The following is a 27,356-nucleotide window of genomic DNA, read 5'->3' on the forward strand; positions in this document are numbered from 1 at the left end:
GAAACGCGCAAGAGCGCCTTCGACGCGCAAAATCGACAGAATACTCCCTCCCTCCGTCTTCAGAGTCGATAACCTGCTCCCTCCTCTAATGAAGCATCACGGATTAACCACTGGCTGAGGGGGTAAGAGAGGAAGCCGGCCGGCGTCTGTGGAGCCGAGACAGCGACGCGAAACGAGAGACCCGAGTGAGATCCTGAGAAGCCGCCGCGGCCGGCCCCTGGTGAGCTGAAGGCGGCGAGCCGGCCGAGACAATGACCGCAAGACCCGGCTTCTACAGGCAGGAGCTCAACAAGACCGTATGGGAAGTCCCAGAGCGGTACCAGAACCTCACGCCCGTGGGCTCGGGGGCCTACGGTTCGGTATGGTAAGTGAGGAAGCCGGAGGTGAGGGGGCAGGTGCGCAGGGAGGGGGGGGTATCTAGGGTTGGGGCTTTGTGCAGAGAAACACGGTATAATCATAGTAGTAAATAACAACTATCATTATTCTCGTCACAATCCGGTATCGTCGCATTCCAAGAAAGGGCTTTTCATTGGTCACGATGGAGTTGAATACGAACGGTTTAAATCAAAGGGCGGCGGGCGGCAGCCTCCCCTCCACAGAGGGGTGCCCCACGGGCGGCGGCAGCAGCAGGTGACGCCCGCTTGCTGGGCGTGGGGGTGGCGTGGAGGTGTGTTGCGCGGCCCGGGGGGAAGCCAGGCAGCCCGCTAACGCAGTGAGGAGGCGCACGGTGGGGGGGGCAGGGCTCGGACCCGCGCCCGGGATGACCAGGGGTCGCTTCTGCTCTGGGCAGTGTTCGCTGGGTACCGGCTGTGCGGAAAAGGGCGTCGTTTTAAACAACTGAGTGTCGCTATAGCTGGAAGTGCGGCGATATTAGAAGCGAAGTACAATTAATAATGGGCGCCGCTGGAAGGGTGATGGCTCTCCATTGTCTGGAATAACTGGGGGTCCGGGGGGGGTTGATGTGTGTTTCAGATTGCTTTCCTCCGCGGGTGGGAAGTTATTAGGAGCCTCGTGGAATTACCTGGGTGTCTGTGTGAGAGATGAAGATAACACCGTGAGTGCGGGCAAGAGACGCAGAGAAGGGGAGAAGCTGTCCTTTACACCCGCTCCCATTGTGGAAAAGTACTAGAATAATCGTATGGCTGGGAAAATTGACTAAACGGCAGCAAATTACGGTGCACTCTGAAAGAAGAAAAAAAGCTATGTGTTGCTACAATCGTCATTTAATTGGAACTTTTATTTTGCTATGTCATACCCTGGAAAAGTGGGGTCTGATCTGGGGAAGCATTATGATTAACTTTGTGAAATATAATTACCATCTTCTGCCAGGTTCTGCGGTATTAATATTATGCACTCGTTTCTGCGTTGAACGTGGTCTGTTTTTTACATGCATGTGGACTGTTTCAAGCCTGTGGAAGAGCACTGTTGGGGCCCATGCTTAAACGTGCACGTAAGACTACGTGTCTCCGAAGTGATTTAAAAAAAAAAATCTAGGTGGTCAGGTGCTTAAAATGGCAAGTATCCAAAATAAAATGCAGCCTTAGAAAGATCAGAGAAGAGAAACGAGAATGATACTGTGTCCCATGGGATTTTCAGACACAGGTTAAGGGAGACAAATCTCTCCAGCCTAGAACAAAGGAGACAGAGAGGGGATTTGATGCAAGTGTATAAAAGCCTAGAAGATATCTTCCGCGCTCAGCTGGGTAAGCACTGGGAGGCTGAGGACCAGACTCTGGATAGTGCTAAACTATCAAACTGACAAACGCGCAAGATGGGCCAAGTTATCTCCACTTGTTTGCAATCCTAATAAAAAGAATTCATTTTATTTGGTCATTTTCCAAAGCTCAGGTCACTGAAAGGCTTGCCGTGCGTTGTAGGAGCTGCTATATCCTGGGTGGTACCATGAGCTTGTAACTGAGCCATTTTGATCTTCATCTCTGAAGCACAGATCAGGGGTCCTATGTTTAAAGAGGAAGTAGGATCTAGCAAGAGACAATATAGCTGTGCAGAAAAAGATCAGCCTCAGATATTTTTCTAGTCTGGTTGCATTTTATGCCACTGTAACAGTTCTTGGGGGTGCCCTTTGCCCCTCCTGCCCTGCCAGTTCGTCCCTCGCCGCCTGGGCGCGAACCCAGGTCTCCAGCATCACACAACAGGGAACTTGCCAGCTGAGCTAAAGGAGACCTCCCTCAGACGGGCGGCTGAGATCCCTGTTATACCCGGGGGCATACTCATTACACAGTCAAACATGGAGGAAATATTGCTCTCCAGCAGAAAGTCTTGTCCTGTAGGAGTGTACTTGAGAGTGCTCCGTACCTATGCGTTCTCCTTGGCTAGGAGAACTCACGTGGTCGGCCATGTTTGTTCTTGACCTGCTGCTCGGAGAGTCTCCTCCTGTTGTTCTTTTAAAGAATCCCTGGAATCCCATGGCTCTCTACAGGACGTAGCTCACAGTGACAGGCCTGAAGGCGTCTGCCCCTAATTGTTAGCGAGAGTGAAAGAGATGTGAGCAGGGAGTGAAAGACTCAGGGCTACAGACCCACTGCTGGCAGGAGGAAACCAGCTCCGTTAAGGCAGAGCCTTACGGTTCTGCAAAACCCTCTGTCCTGAGACACCGGGTCCTCCGTCCTGCGCAGAGGAGCAGCGAGAGCTGGATCGGGGCGATCAAGTAGGGAGGTGCAGCTTCATGCATAGACAGCAAAGGAATGTTTCAGCTGTGGAGGTGTGTTCTTCTATGAGGTCGTCTTCAGGTTCAACACAATGATCCTCCACCTGTCCTCTCTATCAGGACTATATGCACGTCTCCACTGGCTTGTCCAGAGCTCCCTTCACACAAACGCAGCCCGCAGAGCCGGACAGCCCCAAGCACAAAGAGCGTGAGGGGTGGGGGAGGGCAGATGTCAGTTCCACACTGAGGGGCTGCTGTTGACGAGTCTCCCTGCTCTGATCTCAGAGGAAACTGCGTTCCTTTTTCAAACCAGCTGTCCAGTCGTTCGCACGGTACAGCGGAAGTTTATTCTGTGTGCAAAAGCACATTCGGAAAAAGATCGCGTTTCGGTTCAGGTGAGAAATTGTGCATGTTTGGTGGGAGCTGGACAGAACCAGCACGTGCAGTCCTTTCCTGCACAGCTACCTTCATCACTACCTCACACGAAGGCTGTCCTGCTGGTAGAATAGGATGACGTTTCAGAACACATAGAGAGGCCCGACGTGATGTTCAGCTGGGGTTCCTAATACTCTGACCCCTGAGTATTCACTTCCTGTGCAGACCTGCATCCACCTGCAGTACAAACACTTGTCCAGGGATTTGTGACTTCCTGGGAGTATCCTCTTTGTTCTGAAGTCCTTCTGTGTGTGTTTTAAATGACCTCTTTCCACAAGAGCGACGTTGATCTGGAACAAGCTTTCCAGTCTTGCTGGGAATGCTGGGTCACTTGGAACACTCCTGTGGGCTCTGGGATCATGGAAAATGATCATGATAAGCTTGAATTTGAATGATGTTCTTCATCCTAAGGGGGGTGATGTATGTAGAGGGGGCAGCCATCTCTTCCACCACTGAAGTACAGGACCCATGTGGGCGACGCGTGGCGCCGTTCAACACCAGCAGCCCCAGGACACTGCTCAGCCGGTGGAGGTGTGTGACACAGCACTTCACTGACTGAATTAAGGAGCACATTTGTTGGGCTTCTTCCATCTGACCTCCACGTGGAATTTAACCTGGACACTGGAGTTAACACCCCTACTCAGCCAGCAACGATATCACCCTGCAACTCACATCTAGCAGCCCCCTGAAGCTCAGCAGCTGTGAGTCTGTCCAGTATGTGGATGGGAGACCTGCTGGAGAACGTTGCTGCTGGGAGAGGTGTTAGTGAGACCAGTAGGGGGCGCTCACCCTGTGGGCTGTGTGGGTCCTAATGTCCCAATATAGTGACGGGGACGCTATACTGTAAAAAGTTGCCATCCTTCGGATGAGATGTAAAACCGAGGTCCTGACTCTGTGGTCATTAAAAATCCCAGGGCGTTTCTCAAAAAGAGTAGGGGTGTCAGCCCAGTGTCCAGGCCAAATTTACCATTGGCCCTTACCGATTATTATCCCCATCTCTGAACTGGCTTCATCACTCTGCTCTCCTCCCCACTGAGAGCTGGTGTGTGGGGAGCGTACTGGCGCACTATGGCTGCCGTCACATCATCCAGCTGGGGCTGCACACTGGTGGAGGGGAGCCCCCATTACCTGTAAAGAGCTTTGAGAGGAGTGTCCAGAAAAGCGCTGTGTAAGTGTGAGGAATTCCTTTTTCAAACACTGCAGTATGCAGCTGCTGGAGGATGGCCGAAGCAGATCATCTGCGTCTCACCTGGGGGGTTGTGTGTGCTGACCTGATGGTCCACAGCACTCTCTGTGCGAGGGGCAGGAGAGTCTGACTGGTGACCGTGGGCACCAGGTATCCACAGTTGTCAGGATTATACCCGGAGTTATTCCGCTGCAGCGGGAGAGAACAAACAGCAGCTCCTTCAAAGCCGGAACTGCCAGACAGACGCTGTACTCCGCCCACTTTCATCCCTCTCGCCCGGGGGTTCCTGTTTCCGCAGAGGCAGTTCCCCTGCGCTGTGTGGAAAGAGGAAGTGTGGGCTCTCTCAGGAAGCGGATTGCGGAATTGTGCCGTGGACCCGAGTCGGTTTGGGGACGGGGGTGGGGGGGGCGATGCAGACACGCGCGGCCCTCGGCGGGTGTGGCACAGCGAGTCCGGAGAGAACGAAGCCAGTCCTGTGTTGAAACAGGAAATCCAGTCAGCAGCGGCGGGGCGCCAAGGTGCTGCTCTCTCTGAAGTCAGGGCAGGTGTGACGGACTCTCCCAGAACCCTCCAGGAGCCCTCCGGCTTCATCCCATGAGGGCATGTTCCTCGTGCCGGTCAGCAGGCTTATTCCCTCAAACGTCCTGCCTTTAGATGAAACCCGCTTTGCCAAACCTGGATTTTTTTAGGTGAATCCTGCCTATGCTAGAGGATATCGGAAAGGTGGTGGAAAACCCTCCCTGCGTTTTCACAGGCAGCTGCTGCCCCTCAGCCTCTCTCTCTGCCCCTACCCGCTCCCTGTGGGAGAGCTGTGACACTGATGAATGACGGGGCCGTGGGGGGGGTCAGTGCGCGATTACAGACCACCCCCCGGGAGCGGGGAGGAGGGGGGTGTGACTCTTGGGGATGGGGGGATGGGAGGTGCCGCTGATGCCCTCCCCCACTCAGTCCCCCTCCCGCCCCTGCAGTGAACACAGAGACGGAGAGACAGACAGACAGAGACCGGCGGGCAAGAGCACACGATTCAGTGCTGACTCTCTGTACAGGCCGTGAGACATACCCACCCCGTCTGGGTGTGTGCAGCCAGAGAAACAGACCCTGGTGAAGGACAGGCTCAGTGACCACAGCCTGGCCATAGAAACTGGACACAGACCTGGCTGTCCAGAGAGGGCAGGCTCAGTGACCACAGCCTGGCCATAGAAACTGGACACAGACCTGGCTGTCCAGAGAGGACAGGCTCAGTGACCACAGCCTGGCCATAGAAACTGGACACAGACCTGGTTGTCCAGAGAGGACAGGCTCAGTGACCACAGCCTGGTCATAGAAACTGGACACAGACCTGGCTTTCCAGAGAGGACAGGCTCAGTGACCACAGCCTGGTCATAGAAACTGGACACAGACCTGGCTTTCCAGAGAGGACAGGCTCAGTGACCACAGCCTGGCCATAGAAACTGGACACAGGCAGACCTGGTTGTCCAGAGAGGACAAAAAGCAGAGACAGAGAGGCACTTTCTGTTTCACTGTGAGAAATACTCAGGGATCAGACAAACAATATTATTATTATTATTATTATTATTATTAATAATAATAATAATATAAATGCACTGCAGTTATCAGTCAAGCCAACAAAGCCCAGCAAAGCCCTTTGACTTTGATTAGAGACAGTATTTCTCACTCTCCATTTCTCCTGTTTCTCTTTCTTTTCTGTCCTCTCCTGTCTCTCTCTCGCTCTGCTCTCCTCTCAGCTCGGCGTACGACGTGCACCTGCGTCAGAAAGTGGCCGTGAAGAAGCTGTCCCGGCCGTTCCAGTCCCTGATCCACAGCCGGCGCTCCTACAGAGAGCTCCGCCTGCTCAAGCACATGAAGCACGAGAACGTGAGTGTGACACACACACACACACACGCTGCCCTGTCACTCTCGCTGTGCAGAACACACACACACACACACACACGCGCGCGCTGCCCTGTCACTCTCGCTGTGCAGAATACACACACATATACACACACACACACACACACACACACACACACACACACACACACACACACACACACACACGCGCTGCCCTGTCACTCTTGCTGCATTTTGTTTTGACTGCTCACCACAGTACTGGTGGTGTACCCACTACTGTTCACACTAATGCACACATTTACTGTACATTACACACATTTGAACTATATGCAGTCTGCATACTGTACACTGATGGCTCAGCACAATACAGACCATGTAGTATAAAGTGAACCAACTGAATTCCTTGCCATTGTTCAGTACATAACCAGTACACACTTAAATTGTATTGTAAATGCAGTACAAACTACACATACAAGTACTATACATAGAAAGACGAGAGTATAAATGAGAGGAGGCCATTCGGCTCCATTTGGAAACTGGAGTGTCTTTCCTGGAAGCTGTACACCTTCTGTATCTCCCCAGCCATTTCTTTGAGCCACATTTTCAGTAATGACTACAACCTCATTGACACGGAAGATGCTTGCAGCCTCTCAGTCTAGCAGCCTGTTCATAATGTCTGCAGTGAGACATAAGGAGATGAAGACCAGAGGTTCTGAGTCTTGCATCATTGATTTAGCTCTGCCTCTCTCTAGGTGATCGGGCTGCTGGATGTCTTCTCTCCAGCCACGTCTCTTGAGGATTTCAATGAAGTGTGAGTATCTGTAAAACCAGTGCAGACCCCTGTCCCACCTGCTCTCACTAGCTCTGCCTGTATTGTGTGCTGCAGTAGTGTTGTACTCTCTCTGTGTCTTTCTGCAGCTTGTTTAGCGTGTCCAGTTTCCGTGCTGCAGTAGTGACATGGCTGTCTCTCTATGTTGTCAGTTACCTGGTGACCAATCTGATGGGTGCTGATCTCAACAATATTGTCAAGTTCCAACGGCTGTCTGACGAGCATGTGCAGTTCCTCATCTACCAGCTGCTCCGTGGGCTCAAAGTAATGCGTAGAGTATATCACACTGTCCCAGCCCGCGCTGCACTGCACGAGACCGCACTGTCCCAGTCCACACTGCACGAGACCGCACTGTCCCAGTCCACACTGCACGAGACTGCACTGTCCCAGTCCGCGCTGCACTGCACGAGACCGCACTGTCCCAGTCCACACTGCACGAGACCGGACTGTCCCAGTCCACACTGCACGAGACCGCACTGTCCCAGTCCGCGCTGCACTGCACGAGACCGCACTGTCCCAGCCCGCGCTGCACTGCACGAGACCGCACTGTCCCAGCCCGCGCTGCACTGCACGAGACCGCACTGTCCCAGTCCGCGCTGCACTGCACGAGACCGCACTGTCCCAGTCCGCGCTGCACTGCACGAGACCGCACTGTCCCAGTCCGCGCTGCACTGCACGAGACCGCACTGTCCCAGTCCGCGCTGCACTGCACGAGACCGCACTGTCCCAGTCCGCGCTGCGCTGCACGAGACCGCACTGTCCCAGTCCGCGCTGCGCTGCACGAGACCGCACTGTCCCAGTCCGCGCTGCGCTGCACGAGACCGCACTGTCCCAGTCCGCGCTGCGCTGCACGAGACCGCACTGTCCCAGTCCGCGCTGCACGAGACCGCACTGTCCCAGTCCCCGCTGCACGAGACCGCACTGTCCCAGTCCCCACTGCACTGCGCTGCACGAGACCGCACTGTCCCAGTCCCCGCTGCACTGCGCTGCACGAGACCGCACTGTCCCAGTCCCCGCTGCACTGCGCTGCACGAGACCGCACTGTCCCAGTCCCCGCTGCACTGCGCTGCACGAGACCGCACTGACCCAGTCCCCGCTGCACTGCGCTGCACGAGACCGCACTCTCCCAGTCCCCGCTGCACTGCGCTGCACGAGACCGCACTCTCCCAGTCCCCGCTGCACTGCGCTGCACGAGACCGCACTGTCCAAGTCCCTGCTGCACTGCGCTGCACGAGACCGCACTCTCCCAGTCCCCACTGCACTGCGCTGCACGAGACCGCACTGTCCCAGTCCGCGCTGCACGAGACCGCACTGTCCCAGTCCGCGCTGCACGAGACCGCACTGTCCCAGTCCCCGCTGCACTGCGCTGCACAAGACCGCACTGTCCCAGTCCCCGCTGCACTGCGCTGCACGAGACCGCACTGTCCCAGTCCCCGCTGCACTGCGCTGCACGAGACCGCACTGTCCCAGTCCGCACTGCACTGCGCTGCACGAGACCGCACTGTCCCAGTCCGCACTGCACTGCGCTGCACGAGACCGCACTCTCCCAGTCCGCACTGCACTGCGCTGCACGAGACCGCACTGTCCCAGTCCCCACTGCACTGCGCTGCACGAGACCGCACTGTCCCAGTCCGCGCTGCACGAGACCGCACTGTCCCAGTCCCCGCTGCACTGCACTGCACTGCACGAGACCGCACTGTCCCAGTCCCCGCTGCACTGCGCTGCACGAGACCGCACTGTCCCAGTCCCCACTGCACTGCGCTGCACGAGACCGCACTCTCCCAGTCCCCACTGCACTGCGCTGCACGAGACCGCACTCTCCCAGTCCCCACTGCACTGCGCTGCACGAGACCGCACTCTCCCAGTCCCCACTGCACTGCGCTGCACGAGACCGCACTGTCCCAGTCCCCGCTGCACTGCACGAGACCGCACTGTCCCAGTCCCCACTGCACTGCGCTGCACGAGACCGCACTGTCCCAGTCCCCGCTGCACGAGACCGCACTGTCCCAGTCCCCGCTGCACTGCGCTGCACGAGACCGCACTCTCCCAGTCCCCGCTGCACTGCGCTGCACGAGACCGCACTCTCCCAGTCCCCACTGCACTGCGCTGCACGAGACCGCACTCTCCCAGTCCGCACTGCACTAGACAGCATTGTCCCAGTCCGCACTGCACTGCATGAGACCGCACTGTCCCAGTCCGCACTGCACTGCGCTGCACGAGACCGCACTCTCCCAGTCCCCACTGCACTGCGCTGCACGAGACCGCACTGTCCCAGTCCCCACTGCACTGCGCTGCACGAGACCGCACTGTCCCAGTCCCCACTGCACTGCGCTGCACGAGACCACACTCTCCCAGTCCGCACTGCACTAGACAGCATTGTCCCAGTCCGCACTGCACTGCATGAGACCACACTGTCCCATACCGCACCACACCGCACTGCACTGCACTAGACGGCCCTGTCCCAGTCCACACTGCACTGCGCCATCTCAGTCTGCAGTGCATTAGACCGCGCTGTTCCATACTGCACTGCATTAGACGGCACCGTCCCAGTCCACACTGCACTGTCCTTTACTATATTAATTTGGGTGATGCTTTTATTCATAATTATACCCAAACTGCATCTAGAAATGTGTGCAACTGGACTAGAGTGCTGTACCACATTGTAAACCACAGAATGCTGTATACTATACTATATGTTGCCCTTTAAGCTTCACTGTCCTGCATTATAAATAACTGCACTGCAGTCCATCATAAGGAGCACACTGTACTACAAAGTACTGCGCTACATTATAAATAACTCGTCTCCAACCTTCTCTCTCTCAGTATATCCACTCAGCCGGCCTTATTCACAGGGTAAGTTATCCTCTTGCCCTCCATCCTCCTCTGGAGTCCTTTTGTTTTCGCTGGGGTCAGTTGCTGTCGCTGTGCCGTCTGAAGACGAGCTCTAACATGTCTGCGCGCCATCCAGGCGGCGTTCCTCGAGTGAATCGGTCAGGTTCGCCCTGCCTGGGGTCAGTGGGAAGCTCCTGCAAGACTGGCAGACGTTATGTTTTGTTTTGCTAATGAACCGCTGCTTCCAGTTCTTGCCGAATGTGTGCCCCGTGCAGTGACTGGAATGACCAGGAGGGCCACTAGAGGGCGCCACTTGTGAGTGTGCTCTGTTCAGTTTGTGTCGTGTGCACAAGTAATAGTAATAATATATGCTCACACTTATATAGTGCTTTTCTGTACTCCCCACTCAAAGCGCTTTACAGGTGATGGGGATCCCCTCCACCACCAATGTGCAGCATCCACCTGGATGATGCGATAGCAGCCATAGTGCACCAGTACACTCACCCCACGTCAGCTCTCAGTGGGGTGGAGAACAGAGTGATGAAGCCAGTTCACAGATGGGGATTATTAGGAGGCCATGATTGGTAAGGGCCAATGGGAAATTTGGCCAGGACACCAGGGTGACACCCCTACTCTTTTTGAGAGACTCCCTGGGATTTTTAATGACCACCGGAAGTCAGGACCTCGGTTTTACGTCTCATCCGAAGGATGGCGCCTTTTACACTATAGTGTCCCCATCACTATACTGGGGCATTAAGATCCACATAAACTGCAGGGTGAGCGCCCCCTGCTGGCCCCACTAGCACTTCGTCCAGCAGCAACCTCAGCTTTCCCAGGATTCTCCCCTCCAGGTACTGACCAGGCTCACACCTGCTGAGCTTCAGTGGGCTGCCAGGTGGGAGTTGCAGGGTGACATGGCTGCTGGCTGCCATGAAACGCTTATTTGCATGTACGCTCCAGTACAAAGACATTAAGAAAACAGAAACACAGAACAGCAGCAGCAACAACAAGATAAATAACATACAAAAAACAGAGTGAGAAGAAAAGAAAAGTGTGAGCCAGTGGTTTGGGTAGAGTTCTGTAATCTGACATCTTGTGGGGAGAAACTGTCTCTGAAACCGGAATGTACGTGCCTTTATGCTCCTATATTGCTTGCCAGAAGGCAGGGGAGAGAAAAGTGAGAAATTTGATTTCTGATGATTGGAATCCTTAACAATACAACCAGCCTTCCCGAGACAGCAAGGTGTAAAAATGTCCACAGTAGAGGGGAGCTGCACTCCAGTGATGGACTGGGCTGACCTGATCACCCCCTGTAATGCCTTCCAGTCAGACAACGAGCTGCTGCCAAACCACTCTGTAATCCCATGCATGAGCGATAATTGAAGATAGACCGTTTTTTTCCAACTGAGGAAGTAAAGGCACTGCTGTGCATTTTCTGCAGCTCCAGTTACATGCGGGGACCACCTTAAATCATTAGGAACGAAGGTACCCAGGAGTTTGAAGCTGCTGACCCTCTATGCAGTCTCCCCATTGATGTGAACAGGGCTTTGGTCCACACTCTGCTTTCTAAAATCGACAACCAGCTCTTTGGTTTTGCTAACGGTGAGGGAGAGATTTTCAAGGCACCACCCACCAGGTTCCACCAATGTGCACAAAATACGCTGTGAAAAATCCAGCATCTCTTGCACTGGGAGCCTTATCGCCCATTTCTGTTGCTCTGTGCCTCTGGTGCTGCGCTCGGTGCAGTAACTAACGTACTTTCAACACGTCTCTGCTGCCACAAGAGGCAACAACACGTTGGATCACTGTTACACCACCGCTAGATTAGCATACTGCCCCATTGCACGTACGTCTGACCACGCCTCCGTGCTCCTTCTTCCTCTTTTGCAAGCAGGAGCTAAAGAGCGCCACCTGCGGGAAAGACTGTGCAGCGCCGGTCAGACACTGCTGAGTAGGAAATCGCAGCCTGTTTTGAAATGACGGATTGGTGTGTATTCAAAGATTCTTCCACTGATCTAAATGAGTGTACAGAGGTGGTCACATCCTACGTCAGCTACCGTGTGGACAGAACTGTTCCTACCAGGAAGATCCGGATATATCCCGATCAGAAGCCCTGAATGAACAAAGACATTCGCTGCAAACTCAAACCGTGGTCTGCTGCCTTCCAAACAGGGCACAGAGAACTCTCTAAAAAATCAGTGTACGTCCTGGAGAAAGCTTTTAAACTGGCAAAACCGCAATACAAGGACAGATTAGAGAAACGGCTTGGGGGTGACTCGAGACGCACGTGGCGAGGAACGATATTTGCTCCACTGATCCATCTGAACACCTTTTACTCCTGCGTTGAGGCTCAGAACACCAAGCAGCTATCAAGGCTCCCAGTGAGCCAGGGGACTTGGTCTTACAGCTCTCTAAATGTGAGGTGTGTCAAGGCTTTGAGAGAGTGAAAACCCACGAAGCAGCTGGCCCAGATGGTATCTCCCCTTGTGTCCTTAAAATCGGTGCAGGTTAGCCGTTTCCTGCATATACAGATATTTTTAACCTCTCTCCATTCCTGTCAGTTGCACCAGAGTGCTCCAAGAAAACCACAATTGTGCCCAAGAAGACCACGGTAACTTGTTGGAACGCTTTCTGCCCAGTGGCGCTCACAAGAGTGGTCAGGAAGTGCCTGGAGAGCCTCGTTCTGTCCTATATAAACTGCACCGTCACTCCCTTGACCCACTTCAGTTTGCTTGCTGTCCACATAGGTCTGGGAAGATGCCATATCTCTAGCACCACGTATTGCCCTAGAACAGATAGACAGGCAGGGCACCTATGGTAGGATGCCGTTTCTAGATTACAGCTCCGCCTTCAACACAATTGTTCCTACCAAGCTGGTCCCACAGCTCAGGAATTTGGGCTTTAGGCAACTCTTTTCTGCAACTGGATATTGGATTTGCGAACAGACAGTCCTCAGGTGGTGAAAATTGGCAACAATATCTCCTCTGCAGTGATCCTAAAGACTGGAACTCCTCAGGGCTGCTGTCTCAGCCCTAGGCTGGACTCTTTGTTCACCTGTGGCTGTACAGCCCCTTTCAGCAGCAACCACATCATTAAGTTTGCAGATGACGCCACCGATTTATCGGGCTGATCGGCAACAGCCATGCGTCCACATGCAGGAGTGAGGTGGAGCATCTTGCAAGATGGTGTCTTGACAACAATCTGCCCCTGAATGTCAACAAGACAAAAGAGCTCACTGTGGACTTCAGGAGACCCAGAGGGAGTTACGCCGCGGTCAGCTTCAAGGGCACAGCAGTGGAAACTTCCAGCTGCTTCAGGTTCCTCAGTCCGCAGATCTCCACCGACTTGGCTTGGTCTCACAACCCTGTAGCAAATCTCAAAAAGGCCCATCAGTACTTCAGAAATGCAGTACCTCAGAAGGAAGCAGCTACTCATGACGTTTTACTGCAGCACCGTAGGAAGTGTCCTCACTAGTGGCGTCACTGTGTGGTACAGAAATACTACCGTGTGTGACAAAGACACACTACAAAGGGTTGTGGCAACGACGCGGAGGATTATAGGATGTGATTTACCATCAATTGGAGAGATTCACACCAGCTGCTGTCACAGTAAAGCCCAATCCACCATTCAGGATCCCAACCATCCCGGCCACAGACTGTTCTCCCCCTGCACTCTGGCCAGCAGTACCACACTGTTAAAGCACGGACCACTGGACTCGAGCAGCTTCTACCCTACTGCACTGTGCATCCTTAACAGCACATGTGCACTATTACATTTTTGCATGGTCTACCATGGGATTTTTTCACTACTACATCTTCGTTGTTCTGTTATTATTTATCAGGTTGTAATGTACTGTCTACATTGGTCAGCTGTATTGTGTCATCTGCTGTACTGTGTACTTCTCCAAAGAGATCACCGCGAATAAGAGTTCTTCTAACATTTATGGCAATAAACTCCTCTCCTCTACTTTTTTTTCTCTCTGTCCCCACAGGACCTGAAGCCCAGCAATGTGGCTGTGAACGAAGACTGCGAGCTGAGGGTAGGGCAGGCAGCATGGCTCACTGGCTGGCTTATGGAAATTAAAATAAGCAAATATCAGTGGGATTGTGTGGGTATAGAGACGCACACAAAAACACAAACACAAACTGGCATGCTACCAGATCCAAAAAAGTCACAACACACTACCAGAGTATGTGAGAAAAATTAGGCTCACTGACCACAGCCTGGCCATAGAAACTGGACACAGACAGACCTGGCTGTCCAGAGAGGACAGACTCAGTGAACACAGCCTGGCCATAGAAACTGGACACAGACCTGGCTGTCCAGAGAGGATAGACTCAGTGACCACAGCCTGGCCATAGAAACTGGACACAGACCTGGCTGTCCAGAGAGGACAGACACAGTGACCACAGCCTGGCCATAGAAACTGGACACAGACCTGGCTGTCCAGAGAGGACAGACTCAGTGACCACAGCCTGGCCATCGAAACTGGACACAGGCAGACCTGGATACCCAGAAAGGACAGGCTCAGTGACCACAGCCTCCCCATGGAAACTGGACACAGACCTGGCTGTCCAAAGAGGACAGACTCAGTGACCACAGCCTGGCCATAGAAACTGGACACAGACCAGACTGCCCAGAGGGGACAGGCTATACTCCCACTGCCAGCAGGGAGAAACAGAGACATTGATGCACTTTCTGTTGCCCTGTGAGAAATACTCAGAAATCAGACAAACGTTCTTCCCTAAAATAACAAATCCAATCCCCAAATTTCCAATCAAGCCAGAATCAGAACAACTTCCAGTCCTGCTGGGGAAGGAAACTCGATTGAACTGCAGCCCAGAATGCTATCTCGTGTCCCAGCCTGGGAAACAGAGGGGGATTCTCAAAACTATTGTCAGCTTCCTGAAATGTAAATGTTCTGCTAATTATCATGGCTTTGGCAACACTGTACTTGATCAGCAACGCCAATAAACCTCTTTGACTGTGAAGGGAAGGCAGGAAGTGGGAAGGAAGGTGAATTAGGGTGCAGGGGCAGACAGGAGGAGATGAACAGGGTGACTGAGCCATGCGGGGAAGATGGACTTACCACTGGGCCTTTTGTTTTCCACACCACTGTTCCTGTTTCTCCAGCAGTGTCATTGTGCGTCTTGTTTTCACAGTTAGCCTTGTATCCCTCAGATCCTGGACTTTGGCCTGGCCAGGCAGACAGACGATGAAATGACCGGGTACGTGGCGACTCGCTGGTACAGGGCGCCAGAGATCATGCTAAACTGGATGCACTACAACCAGACGGGTAAGAGGGGCGACTCTTGACGGGGGCTCGCTACTGCTGGACAGGGAACATACACGGGTGGCTACACCGCCTGCAGTTCTCAGTGTGGCCACAAGAGGGCAGCCTCCCCCCTTCAGCTAATTAGTGCCTTTGTTAAAGACCTCTGCAATGTTTTTGTTGCATTTTCAGTGTGTAGTGGAGTCTTGTTTCAATAAGAGGCAGTGAAAAAGGGAACAATGCCAGTGCTGCATTCGGAGCATCAGAGCTTCATTCTGAGTTTCAGAGCTTTGTGGCAGAGGCCAGACCACTGCCGTTGCAGCTGGATAGAGTCCATGTCAGCATAAACAGCCACGTCACAATATTCTACATTAATGGGTTTGAAAACTCCAGAATCCAGCCTGCTGTTATGAAATATTTGGCAGTGAGAAAACTTTTAGTTTGTTAATACGCCGATGAGGGGACCTGATCCAAGTATTCAAGATCCTCAAAGGTGCCGACAAAGTCATCCCAGATCCCAGTGGATTTATCCAGAATTAACTGTGAAATACGAACCAGAGGGCGCTACTGGCAACCATGTGGGAGTACATCACAACTGAGGACAGGAGGCATATTTTACCCAGAGGGTTGTGGGAGACTGGAACCAATACCCCGGCCACGTTGTTGAAGCCAATATCATGGCTTTTTCAACAAGCAGCTGAGTGAGATCCTTCGATCAATTAGCTACTAAAACCCAACCAAGCCAACAGACAAGCTGAATGGCCCCTTGTTTGTAACCATCCCTAAATCCTCCGAGTTGCAGCATGACGTAGCATGTTGGCCAGACGCATGACGTCCTGTGTGTGAGGTGTTGTGCCTTTTGTGTTGCAGTGGATATCTGGTCAGTGGGCTGCATCATGGGAGAGCTCATCAAGGGGAAGGTGCTGTTTCCTGGCAACGACTGTATCCTGTCCACAGAGCGCCAGCCACTTCCTGTCGGCACAGGGCGCTGCTGACACCAACCGAGGGAGACGTGGACACCTTTTTACTTCCAGATGAGCGCTGTGAGGCCGATAGACACAGTTTTTGCAACGATAAGTCAAGGAACTGTCTTCAATTTGCTAGAACATTTAAAGTAACATGAAAATGAGGTATTGCTGGAAGAGAGTAAGGTGTCACTGAAGAATAAAGTGTGCTATAGCAAATAATATTTACCCTTAGCTATAAATCAGGCTCAGATTTCATATGGTCATCAACCTCAGGTTTTGATATTAAGTTAGAGAGCGCTGAGAGTTGATTTCTGCATTTTTAAAAAGGGAGGCAAATTTAGCTTTACTAAAAATGCCTGAATGTGATGTGGTACAAGCTATGTGGTTTTGATGGTGTAACAGTGTGTTTTTCCTGTTTGGGTGAAAGCATTCAGGGTGCGGCTCAGAGTGAGCCAAGCTGTATGTATCGGTGAAGTAGAGAGTGAAGCTGTGACTCCGATGCTGTGATTCAGTCAGAGCACTCTGACCTTTGTTATGGTGTTGTGTGAGTATAGAGAGTCTGCGCACCCTGAGCTGGGTTATAGTGCTCTGTTAGTATAAGGTTATATTGAACTGTGAGCTGTTTTAGTGCTCTGTTAGTATAGAGTGGTTTTGCACTGTGAGCTGTGTTTTAGAGCTCTATGGATATAGGGAGACGCTCTGCACTAATACACTATAAATATCATTCATACTTCGTTCTGTGGTTTAGAGCTCTAGGGATATAGGGAGACACTGTGTACTAATATGCTGTAAATATCATTCATGCTCTGTTCTGTGTTTTAGAGCTCTATGGATATCGGGAGACACTGTGCACTAATATGCTGTAAATATCATTCATGCTCTGTTCTGTGTTTTAGAGCTCTAGGGATATAGGGAGACACTGTGCACTGATATACTGTAAATATCATTCATGCTCTGTTCTGGATTTTAGAGCTCTGTGTATAGGGAGACACTGTGCACTAATACACTGTAAATAGCATTCATGGTGTGTTCTGTGTTTTAGTGCTCTGTGTGTTTAGGAAGACGGTACACTATTTAGAGTCGCTATGTTGTTCCTCCTTAATGTGCTCCTCAGACATTGACCAGCTGAAAAGGATCATGGAAGTTGTGGGCACGCCCAGTCCAGAGCTGCTGAAGAAGATCTCCTCCGAGCATGTGAGAGGGGCTGGAAGGGTTGGGGGGTTACGAACCTAGATTGTGGGGGGGGGGGGGTGGAGCAGAGATGCAGGGGGGGCAAAAAAGTTGTGAGAAAATGGAGAAAAGGGTTGTAATCTGTAGAGTATGGAGTAGCAGCTAATCCAGAGAAGCAAAGTGAGACTTTGCACTAGAGCTGCTTCTGCACAGAGCGCATTTGAAAGGAGACACGGCCCCTCTCAGTAAGTAAATCAAAGTGAAATTGGGGGAAATTAATGTGAATGTAATGAATGAATTTGTTGAGAAATAAGTAAATCAGGGTACACTGCAGATTCCCACACAATGAGTGAGGCTGGAGTTGTAAGACGCGTAGACCCAGGTGTGACTCGATTACTCTTGGACTAGAACGCTACTGGAAAATGACAAAGCTTGATCAAAGCGGGGGAGATGTGGGGAAACCACAGGCTTGTACTCTCTAACGTGTGCCGGAAAGACAGGCATGACAGACGAAGAGGTGTGGTAGTGCACTATATCACAAGTGACCACAAGCACAGGAACTGAGCACACGTGGATCACCCTGGGTCAAGCTCTCGCACACAATTAAAGGTCACAATAACAGTTCAGATTCTTACAAGAGGTGTGGGGAGGAAATCCTTTTCTTATATTTTTTTTTATGATTTGAGGGTTTTAGCCGAGCTTGAGGTGGAGCGAGTTTTACTCTGGAGCAAACGCCCTGTGTCTGTGCGCTGCTGAGTGTCACGTTCCCCCGCAGGCGCAGAAGTATATCCAGTCTTTGCCCTACATGCCCCAGCAAGACCTGGAGAAGATATTCCGCGGAGCAAACCCACTGGGTGAGAGAGGCTGGGGGATTCAAATACAGATTCGGAGATGACAGGCCAACCATATAAACTGGGAGACACAGGCAGTTCTGGCTGCCCAGAGTTGACGGGCTCAGTGACCACAGTTTGCACATAGAAACTGGACACAGGCAGACTTGACTGTCCAGAGAGGACAGGCTCAGTGACCACAGTTTGCACATAGTAACTGGACACAGGCAGGCTTGACTGTCCAGAGAGGACAGGCTCAGTGACCACAGCCTGGACATAGAAACTGGACACAGGCAGACCTGGCTGCCCAGAGTGAACAGGCTCAGTGACCACAGTTTGCACATAGAAACTGGACACAGGCAGACTTGACTGTCCAGAGAGGACAGGCTCAGTGACCACAGTTTGCACATAGTAACTGGACACAGGCAGACCTGACTGTACAGAGAGAACAGACTCAGTGACCACAGCCTGGCCATAGAAACTGGACACAGACAGAACCGGCTTTCCAGAGATGACAGGCTGTGCTCCTACTGCCAGCAATAAGAAACAGAGACAGAATTGGACTTTATACAGTAAAAATGTTCAAGAATTAAAGAAAATAACAAAATAACAAATAATTTTAAATAAAACTTAATTTTTTCAAAATAACAAATCAAGTTTTAAAATTCCACAAAATCAGAACAGCTTCCACTCCTACCTACGGTGGGAGAAAAGGCAGGTGAACTCGGTATGTGTCACATACTGAACAGAAAGTGAGCCTCTCTAACAATACGATAGAGAGGAGGGAGAAGTATCACCAGACTAGTGTCAGACAACATTCTCCCCTGTTGCAAAGTGTCAGAGAATTTTCAAGATACTCATTTTTAATGTTTTGAGTTTCCACAGATAGATGACATGTTTGGATGTAACAGTTTCTTAAATAAAATAGAAACTATTAGTCTTGGACAGAGAAGGCTACGAGAGGACCGGATCTAGATCCTCAAAGGCACTGACAACCATCAACCTACAGGACTACTTTAGACCTGTACACAAAGAGTTGTGGGAGAATGGATCAAGCTACCCAGCTCATTAAACAAAAAAGCCCCGGCTTCTGTTTGAGGATGGGGTCCGCCCGCGGCGAGCCGTCAGTGAGGTGTGCCGAACGGGCTCCTCTCGGGGGGGGGTTTGTGTGACGCGAGGGGGAGGGGGAAGGGACGAGCGAGCCCCGGCCTCCAGGAAGTGACGGCGTGGGGCTGAGCAGGCCCGGGGGGGGGGAGGAGGTGCGTCCTCCATGGCGGTCTCTGTCAGACAGGCCTCGCTCTCCGTCGCACCGCAGGGCGGGTCTGCTTGTCGTCCCCACTGCGTTCTGCACAAACAGCCAGAGCCTTTACATCTGGAGCTCCGAGTTTCCTGAAAAGCACTCGCAGATAAGCTCTATTATTAGTAGGAGTAGTTCAGGTGGGGAGCTGCGTCAGCATGCATAGGCTGCAAAGAAACAAGTAATAGGTTTATTCAGTGCTGAAAAAAAGTAGTATTAGTAGTAGTAGTAGTATTGTTTTGTTTTATTATTGTTATTGTTTTGTTATTATTATTGTTATTGTTATTATCAGTAGTATTGGTATTATTGTTTTGTTATTATTATTATTATTATTATTATTATTATTATTATTATTATTATTGTTATTAGCAGCAGTATTGGTATTATTGTTTTATGATGAGTAGTATTGTTATTAGTAGTAGGATTGTTTTGTTATTATTATTAGTATTGGTATTATTGTTTTGTTTTATTATTGTTATTGTTTTGTTATTATTATTATTATTGTTATTGTTATTGGCAGCAGTATTGGTATTATTGTTTTGTTATGATGAGTAGGATTGTTATTAGTAGTAGTAGGATTGTTTTGGTATTGTTGTTGTTGTTGCTGTTGCTGAAAGGCCCTGCTCCGCTGTCTCCCTCAGCCATCGACCTGCTGAAGCGCATGCTGGTGCTGGACTGTGACGGCCGGGTGACGGCGGCCGAGGCGCTGGCGCACCCCTACTTCGCCCAGTACCACGACCCCGACGACGAGCCCGCGGCCCCGCCCTACGACCAGAGCGCCGAGAGCACGGAGCGCACGCTGGAGGAGTGGAAGGGTGAGGAAGGAAGGAAGAGTCCCGACACGCCTGCAGCTCCTGGCCGCTCCCTCGGCCTGCAGCAGCAGCGCGCAGGCCCCGACAGGCCTGGACTCCAGTCACCCAGCTGCTGAGCACTGTGAGGCCCACTGTTCTAACACAGGGCTGCTGAACACTGTGAGGCACGCTGTTCTAACACAGGGCTGCTGAGCACAGTGAGGCCCGCTGTTCTAACACCGAGCTGCTGAGCACAGTGAGGCACGCTGTTCTAACACAGAGCTGCTGAGCACTGTGAGGCACGCTGTTCTAACACCCAGCTGCTGAGCACAGTGAGGCCCGCTGTTCTAACACAGAGCTGCTGAGCACTGTGAGGCACGCTGTTCTAACACCCAGCTGCTGAGCACAGTGAGGCACGCTGTTCTAACACAGAGCTGCTGAGCACTGTGAGGCACGCTGTTCTAACACAGAGCTGCTGAGCACTGTGAGGCACACTGTTCTAACACCGAGCTGCTGAGCACAGTGAGGCACGCTGTTCTAACACCCAGCTGCTGAGCACAGTGAGGCACGCTGTTCTAACACAGGGCTGCTGAGCGCAGTGAGGCACGCTGTTCTAACACAGAGCTGCTGAGCACTGTGAGGCACGCTGGTCTAACACCGAGCTGCTGAGCACTGTGAGGCACGCTGGTCTAACACCGAGCTGCTGAGCACTGTGAGGCACGCTGTTCTAACAGCGAGCTGCTGAGCACTGTGAGGCACGCTGTTCTAACACCGAGCTGCTGAGCACTGTGAGGCACGCTGGTCTAACACCGAGCTGCTGAGCACAGTGAGGCACGCTGTTCTAACACAGAGCTGCTGAGCACTGTGAGGCACGTTGTTCTAACACCGAGCTGCTGAACACAGTGAGGCACGCTGTTCTAACACAGAACTGCTGAGCACAGTGAGGCACGCTGTTCTAACACCGAGCTGCTGAGCACAGTGAGGCACGCTGTTCTAACACAGAACTGCTGAACACTGTGAGGCACGCTGTTCTAACACCGAGCTGCTGAGCACTGTGAGGCACGCTGTTCTAACACAGAGCTGCTGAGCACAGTGAGGCACGCTGTTCTAACACAGGGCTGCTGAACACTGTGAGGCACGCTGTTCTAACACAGGGCTGCTGAGCACAGTGAGGCCCGCTGTTCTAACACCGAGCTGCTGAACACTGTGAGCCACGCTGTTCTAACACAGAGCTGCTGAGCCCTGTGAGGCACGCTGTTCTAACACCGAGCTGCTGAACACTGTGAGGCACACTGTTCTAACACAGAGCTGCTGAGCACAGTGAGGCACGCTGTTCTAACACAGAGCTGCTGAACACTGTGAGCCACGCTGTTCTAACACAGGGCTGCTGAGCACAGTGAGGCACGCTGTTCTAACACCCAGCTGCTGAACGCAGTGAGGCATGCTGTTCTAACACAGAGCTGCTGAACACTGTGAGGCACGCCGTTCTAACACCGAGCTGCTGAGCACAGTGAGGCACGCTGTTCTAACACAGAGCTGCTGAACACTGTGAGGCACGCTGTTCTAACACCGAGCTGCTGAGCACAGTGAGGCACGCTGTTCTAACACCCAGCTGCTGAGACACCAAGCTGCTGAACGCACTGCAGCACAGCACTGCGACAGTGAGCTACTGAACACTCTTGCAGCACGCCACTCTGATGCTGAACATACTGCAGCAGCACACATTGACACTGAACTGCTGAACACGCTGCAGCACAGCGCTCTGATACTGAGCTGCCGAACACCTTGTAGCACAGCACGCTGACACCAAGCTGTTGAATTCACTGCAGCACAGCGCTCTGACACTGAGATGCACACAGTGACTGCACACACCTGGATGCGCTTCAGTTAGTCACTGATAACAGTGGCGTGTTTCTGCATGGCTACATTAAATGCTCATCTCTTCTTGATCCCTTTCTCCCCATGTCGCCCTCTTTCTCGCTCTTCCCTGCACAGAGTTAGTGTTTGAGGAGATGAACAGCTTCAAGGCACCCAGCAGTAAGATGGACAGCCTGCAGGTGGAGCAGTGAGACCCCCCCACCCCACCCTGTCTGTCCGTCCGTCTGTCCCTGAGGAATTCACCCCGTCTGCCTATCAGCCTGCAGTCATATGGACGAGACTGCCGATGTCCAGAGAAGACCCTGCTCCCTCCCTGTCAGTCTGTCTGTCCTTCTCTGAGAATGGCCACCCCGTCCACCACCTCTCTCTCTGCTGCGCTGTCTATCTGTCTGTGTGGATGAAGACTAAGACGTACCGCAGTGGTATAAATTGTCGCTCCCAGATAGCTTGAGGTGACACTGGGCATGTTCACATTATCAGCATCGTATCGTAGAGTATACATTGCCATGGAGCTGCATTTCAGAAGACTGTGTTTAAGCTGCGGTCTCTGTTCACCATGAGCAAGCTCTTTGCTGCTTCACAAACACATTATTAGACATGCTTACAAGCCAAGGATGTGCGAGTTTTTCTCCTGCATCCCCCCCGGGGTTCACTTCTGCTTCTGCCCAGCAGGGGTCACTCTAACCAGCCATTCCTCCCTGCCAGACTGTTCACACAATGGACGGCAGATAGGGGGCGCCCCTTCCCCTTCCCACATGCTCGCCCCCGTTCCATTTCTCGTCTCAGAGCAACAGCCCACCAGGTGGGCAGAGGAGCATTCTTGTGTCTTAGCAGATTTTGGACTGGAGGTGTCAGGTTATTTGCTGTAGCAGAGGAAGGGGGGTCACAATGATCAGTGGGAATGTGGATGGGGGTAACTGGAGTTTACAGCCAGTCTGTGTCCCGCTGTGAGTATAGCCTGTACCCCTGGGGTCTCCTCTGTGTCCCTATCCCTCCATCTCTCCCTTCCTCTGTCCCTCTCTTTCTCCCTCTGGCCTACTCTGTCTGCATGTGTTTTATAAGCAGTAACTGATGTTAAACATTCCCACTTCCTGTATGTCAAACCTCTTACCCAGAGTCGTGAGTGGAGCCTGTCCACATGTCCTTGACTCTTACCACTCCACAATAAAGTGTTCATCATTTAGTACTGCTCTGACTGTGTTGTTACAACTCACAGAGTAGGGAGGAGGGGGATATTCTGGTAGCTCATTGCAGCATCACAGTGTAATCGCGGGTGAAGAAGACAGTAATGGACGTGCTTAAAAAACTTCTAGAAATCTGTAAATTCTTCTTAGCCCTCAGCAGGACAATGTGGAGCTGTCAAAGTTTGACATCCGAGGAAGGCTCCACAGCCAAAACATTGTTTCTTTTCTTCTCTTCCCAGTATGGAATAAACCTTTACTTGTTCCTTTACATTAAACTAGCGTTCGTATTTCGTCACATGCAGTACTTCTTACAAGCAATGGCTGCTTCAGGTCTGCAACCCATCGACGTCGTCAGGCTCCTGATACGTTCCTTTGAGACGCTTTGCCATTTTTAGTTGTTGCTCGTCTGTGTGGCTTTCTCACTTTGTGACGTGTTGAGGTTTCCTCTTCAACAAGTGAAATGCAGCTCAACAGGATTCAGATCAGGAGCCCCGGCCAAGTCAAGAGTTTCCACTCCTCCCTGCTGATCTCCGTGGTCAAGAGCGTGCTGCGTCTGGAGTCCTTGTAGTCATGTGCAGGGTGAACAGTCGTCCAATGAGATCAGAAGCAGTTTTTGGACGTGGGCAGACGAGATGTTTCTGTAGACTTAAGAACTGATTCCGATTCAGCGAGCCAGCCCTGGAGTCCTGCCCGAGCCGTGACACCACCACCATCATGCTTCAAAGTGAGGTGATGTGCTGAGGAACTCACAGTTCCTCTCTTGCTCCACACTTTGATACAGGTTTATCTTCATCTCGTTTGTCCATAAAACTCTAGTTCCAGTACTGTTGTGGCTCATCTTTCTACTTCTTTGCGAATTCTGGTCTGGCCTCGCTGTTTTTAGCGGCGATGAGAGGTTTGCTACTGGCAGTGTAGTGCGCAGTGAATTAAGATGCCTGCATCCCTGCTCTCTAGAGATTGACTTATGGGGTTTTACTTCATAGCCCTAAGGTTTCTTCTTCCTTGGATGACCTGGTCTCCGCTGATTGCTTACTCCTCTAGGAGTAATTCAAGACATTTCATACTGTTGATTTAGCAATGCCCGCTCTCTTTAGAGTGCTTGCCACATGTGTCGTGGGTGTTGGTGTTGTAGTGGTGTTCTATCTGGGATTTGTACTGTTTCTTGGCAGATTTTATGCCAGCTCTTAATTTTTTCCTAGCCCCTCTCAGTTCTTCCTCATTGCCAGATTTGAAGGCTGCATCACGGGCTTTGAGCAGGGAGCGGATCTCAGTGTTCATCCAAGGTTTTTGATTCAGGAGTTTGCGTATCTTTTTAACGCTCACCACATCATCAGCACGTTTGCTGATGTAGCTAGTGACTGCTGATGCATACATGTCAATATCGGTGTGGGATCCATGGGAGGCTGCATCTTTGAACACACTCCAGTCTGTGCACTCGAAACAGTCCTGAAGCATTGATTCTGCCTTTTTGGTCCATGTTGTTACAGTTATAACTGGAGCCTTGGTGCGTCTGTAGGCTGGGAGTAGGAACAGGGAGATGTGGTCAGATTGTCCAAGAGGGGGGTGAGGTACTGCTTTGTAAGCACCGGGTACATTGGTATAAACAAGGTCAAGTGTGTTGTTTCCCCTGGTGGGGCAGTCAACGTGTTGGTTGTAGTTGGAATTTTCTGATCTCATCTTCACTGTTGCTTGAGGTGACAACTCCCTGGTCTTCATCTTGATTTAACTCAAGGGGCAGGTCCAAAAAGTAAACTCGGAAGACTGGAACCAAGGATATATATTGACAGCTCCACTGCGTTTTAACAAGTAGAACGGAAACATCCATCAGGCATTTGTCCCAGTACTTACGCTTGTCTGAAATTGGGAGTTTTAACATAATGTTCCAACATGGCTAAACCTGTATGCAAAATAATACTCTGAAACAAAATTGGAAACTATACTTTTGCCTCATATTAACCTCTTGATCTGAAAATCAAATTGCCATTAGCATACATTTCATTTGACTGTGCCAATAATCATGTTTTCACTGCTGGTCCAAGCCTGGCGGTGAAATTGTAAGATCTGAGACAAAGTATAGTGTTCAGTCCACCATCAAAAAGGATATTATAGCCTTAGAAAGAGTTGGCAACAAGAGGAGCAACAATAATGTGTCCTTGTGTCACGGTATGGCTGTATATGGGCAGATTAAAGGAGCTGCAGTTAATCTCTTCAATCCAGAACGGATCTAAACCAAGCATACAAGATCCTAAGGGGTACAGAGTCCAGGGTACTGTTTCACACTCAATAGGGCAACAGGGAACAAGGGATTTACAGTCGGGATTCTAAAAGGGAATTAATATAGGACAGAGAGGAGGAAACACTTCTTCACACACAGAGTTGTGAACAGTCAGGTGAATCAGGCCCAACTGCTGGGCTCCTCCAAAAAAGATCTGGCATTCATTTTAGATTCACTTAACCACCGAACTACCACATGAGCAAGATGGGCCGAGTGCCCTCCACCTCTCACTTGCTGTCTTTTCTTTGTGTGGATCCCAGGCGTTTTCAGACATTTCAGCCTTGTGCAACACTGTTGTAAAAAGTTGTGACTGAGGGTTATCATTACAGTACATCCTTGGTATGATGAGCTTCGCTTTAACGGACCGAAACAGTCTGTAAAATCAGAACTACTGGACTTTCCCCGTAATGACGATGAAATGCACAAATAGTTAAATATTACATGGGTTCGAGATTCAGGAATAGCAATGGTGCCCTATAGGGGTAGGTCCACTGCTTATAATGGGTTTGTGTTTTGTATGTTTTAGCAAATTTGATGCAGTATGTTTATGACACATGAAATAAAGAGTTTGTGTATTCATGATAAGAGGCACAGGTATATTTTTCATTGACTGTGCTTATTACAATGATAAAAAAATAATTCAAAAGAGCAAGTAAACATATAGTGTATATATATAATGATGGAAAAAAGAAACGCAACATTTTCTGGAATGAGAATACTATAGTTATAGCTTATGTACTTTCACAAAACGTTGTCAATTTGTTTTAAGCCCTCTGACCAGCAATACAGCTTGTGCAGTGAGGCATTGCAACTTGCCAGTCACACGAAAGTTTGTTAGGTGCACTTTTACCCAGCGAGGTCCAGGTGGAACAATGCCTGATCAGGTCACCTTTAAAAAGGCCTTAATTCAAAGCTTAGGTCACTGCAAGAAAAAGGCCAGACTTAGTCAGTTTTCTGTGCATTCCATAATGCCTTGAATGTCACCAGAAGCAAGGGAGAGGGCCATTGGCATGCTGCAGGCAGGCATGTCATGTGCCAGCGTTGCCAGACACTATGGAGGAAGCCACTCCACTGTGTCCAAACTGCAGAGAAGGTTCCAGCAGACCAGCAGGACAGATGACCATCCAAGATCCGGTCGCCCTCGAGTGACCACACCAGAGCAGGACCGACACATCAGACTGGTCCATCTGAGAGATCGTTTCAGATCTGCCACCCGTACTGCTGCAGAAAGTGCCGGCAGACCCAGTGCCCACATCAGTGACAGGACAGTGAGGCTCCATGCTGCTGGCCTTAGAGCAAGGCGGCCTGTCAGAGGCCCTCTGCTCACACAATTTCTCTCCCTGGCCAGCTGTGCGGTGTGGCTGCTGTGTGTTACCCAGGGCTGGATGATCTGGGTTCTCTCCTTTATGTAAGGTGCTTCGGGATTCCTCATGGAGAAAAGAAGGCTTTGGTGTTATCCTGGGGGAGTAATTAGTGAGGGCGCCACAGCGATCTGTATCCACTGCTCTGCTTAAGGTGTACCCATAATCTATGTTCTTGTTCAGTTAGTAACTAGACAAGTTTACAGATAAGTTAAAAAAAAACAGGTGGATCAGTAAACCCTGTAGAGGTCAAAAAAGAAAATGCGAAAGCTTTAGTTTTGAAATCCTGTAACTTGGAAAAGGCCTGGCTGGTGGGGTTATGGTTGTAATATAGGCGAGAGCAGCGCGTTGCCCAATGTACACGACGCCAAGACATCAAACTCTACAAATAAAATGAGAGAAGCGGAGTTTGAAGAAACGGCTCATGAACGAAGTCTGTGTTGTTGATACTTCCTTTTCATCTTGCGCAATGCGGAGGAGCACAAAAAAAGGCAACTAAACAACGTTAGGATTTATAGTAAAAGGTTAA

At 51.1% G+C, this 27,356-nt stretch overlaps 1 protein-coding gene across 3 annotated transcripts; it reads left to right on the top strand.

Moving 5' to 3' along the window:
* The first annotated feature begins 72 nt into the window (after positions 1 to 72).
* On the top strand, positions 73 to 23,190 carry mapk11 (mitogen-activated protein kinase 11). Of its 3 annotated transcripts, none has more exons than XM_088645597.1 (12): positions 73 to 364; positions 6,035 to 6,164; positions 6,893 to 6,951; positions 7,122 to 7,233; positions 9,793 to 9,822; positions 13,793 to 13,840; positions 14,983 to 15,097; positions 15,944 to 16,015; positions 17,156 to 17,235; positions 17,987 to 18,065; positions 19,980 to 20,153; positions 22,125 to 23,190. In XM_088645597.1, exons 1-12 carry the CDS (start codon positions 252 to 254, stop codon positions 22,196 to 22,198), a joined length of 1,086 nt encoding a protein of 361 aa, XP_088501723.1. In that variant the 5' UTR covers positions 73 to 251; the 3' UTR covers positions 22,199 to 23,190. The 3 variants fall into 3 exon arrangements, with proteins under 3 accessions (XP_088501723.1, XP_088501722.1, XP_088501724.1); XM_088645596.1 differs by lacking the exon at positions 73 to 364 and adding an exon at positions 3,480 to 3,634; XM_088645598.1 differs by lacking the exons at positions 73 to 364; positions 9,793 to 9,822 and adding an exon at positions 3,480 to 3,634.
* Positions 23,191 to 27,356: the final 4,166 nt, after the last annotated feature.

Source organism: Lepisosteus platostomus, chromosome 9, assembly GCF_059453375.1.
Source record: "Lepisosteus platostomus isolate fLepPlt1 chromosome 9, fLepPlt1.hap1, whole genome shotgun sequence".
Taxonomy (NCBI): Eukaryota; Metazoa; Chordata; class Actinopteri; order Semionotiformes; family Lepisosteidae; genus Lepisosteus; species Lepisosteus platostomus.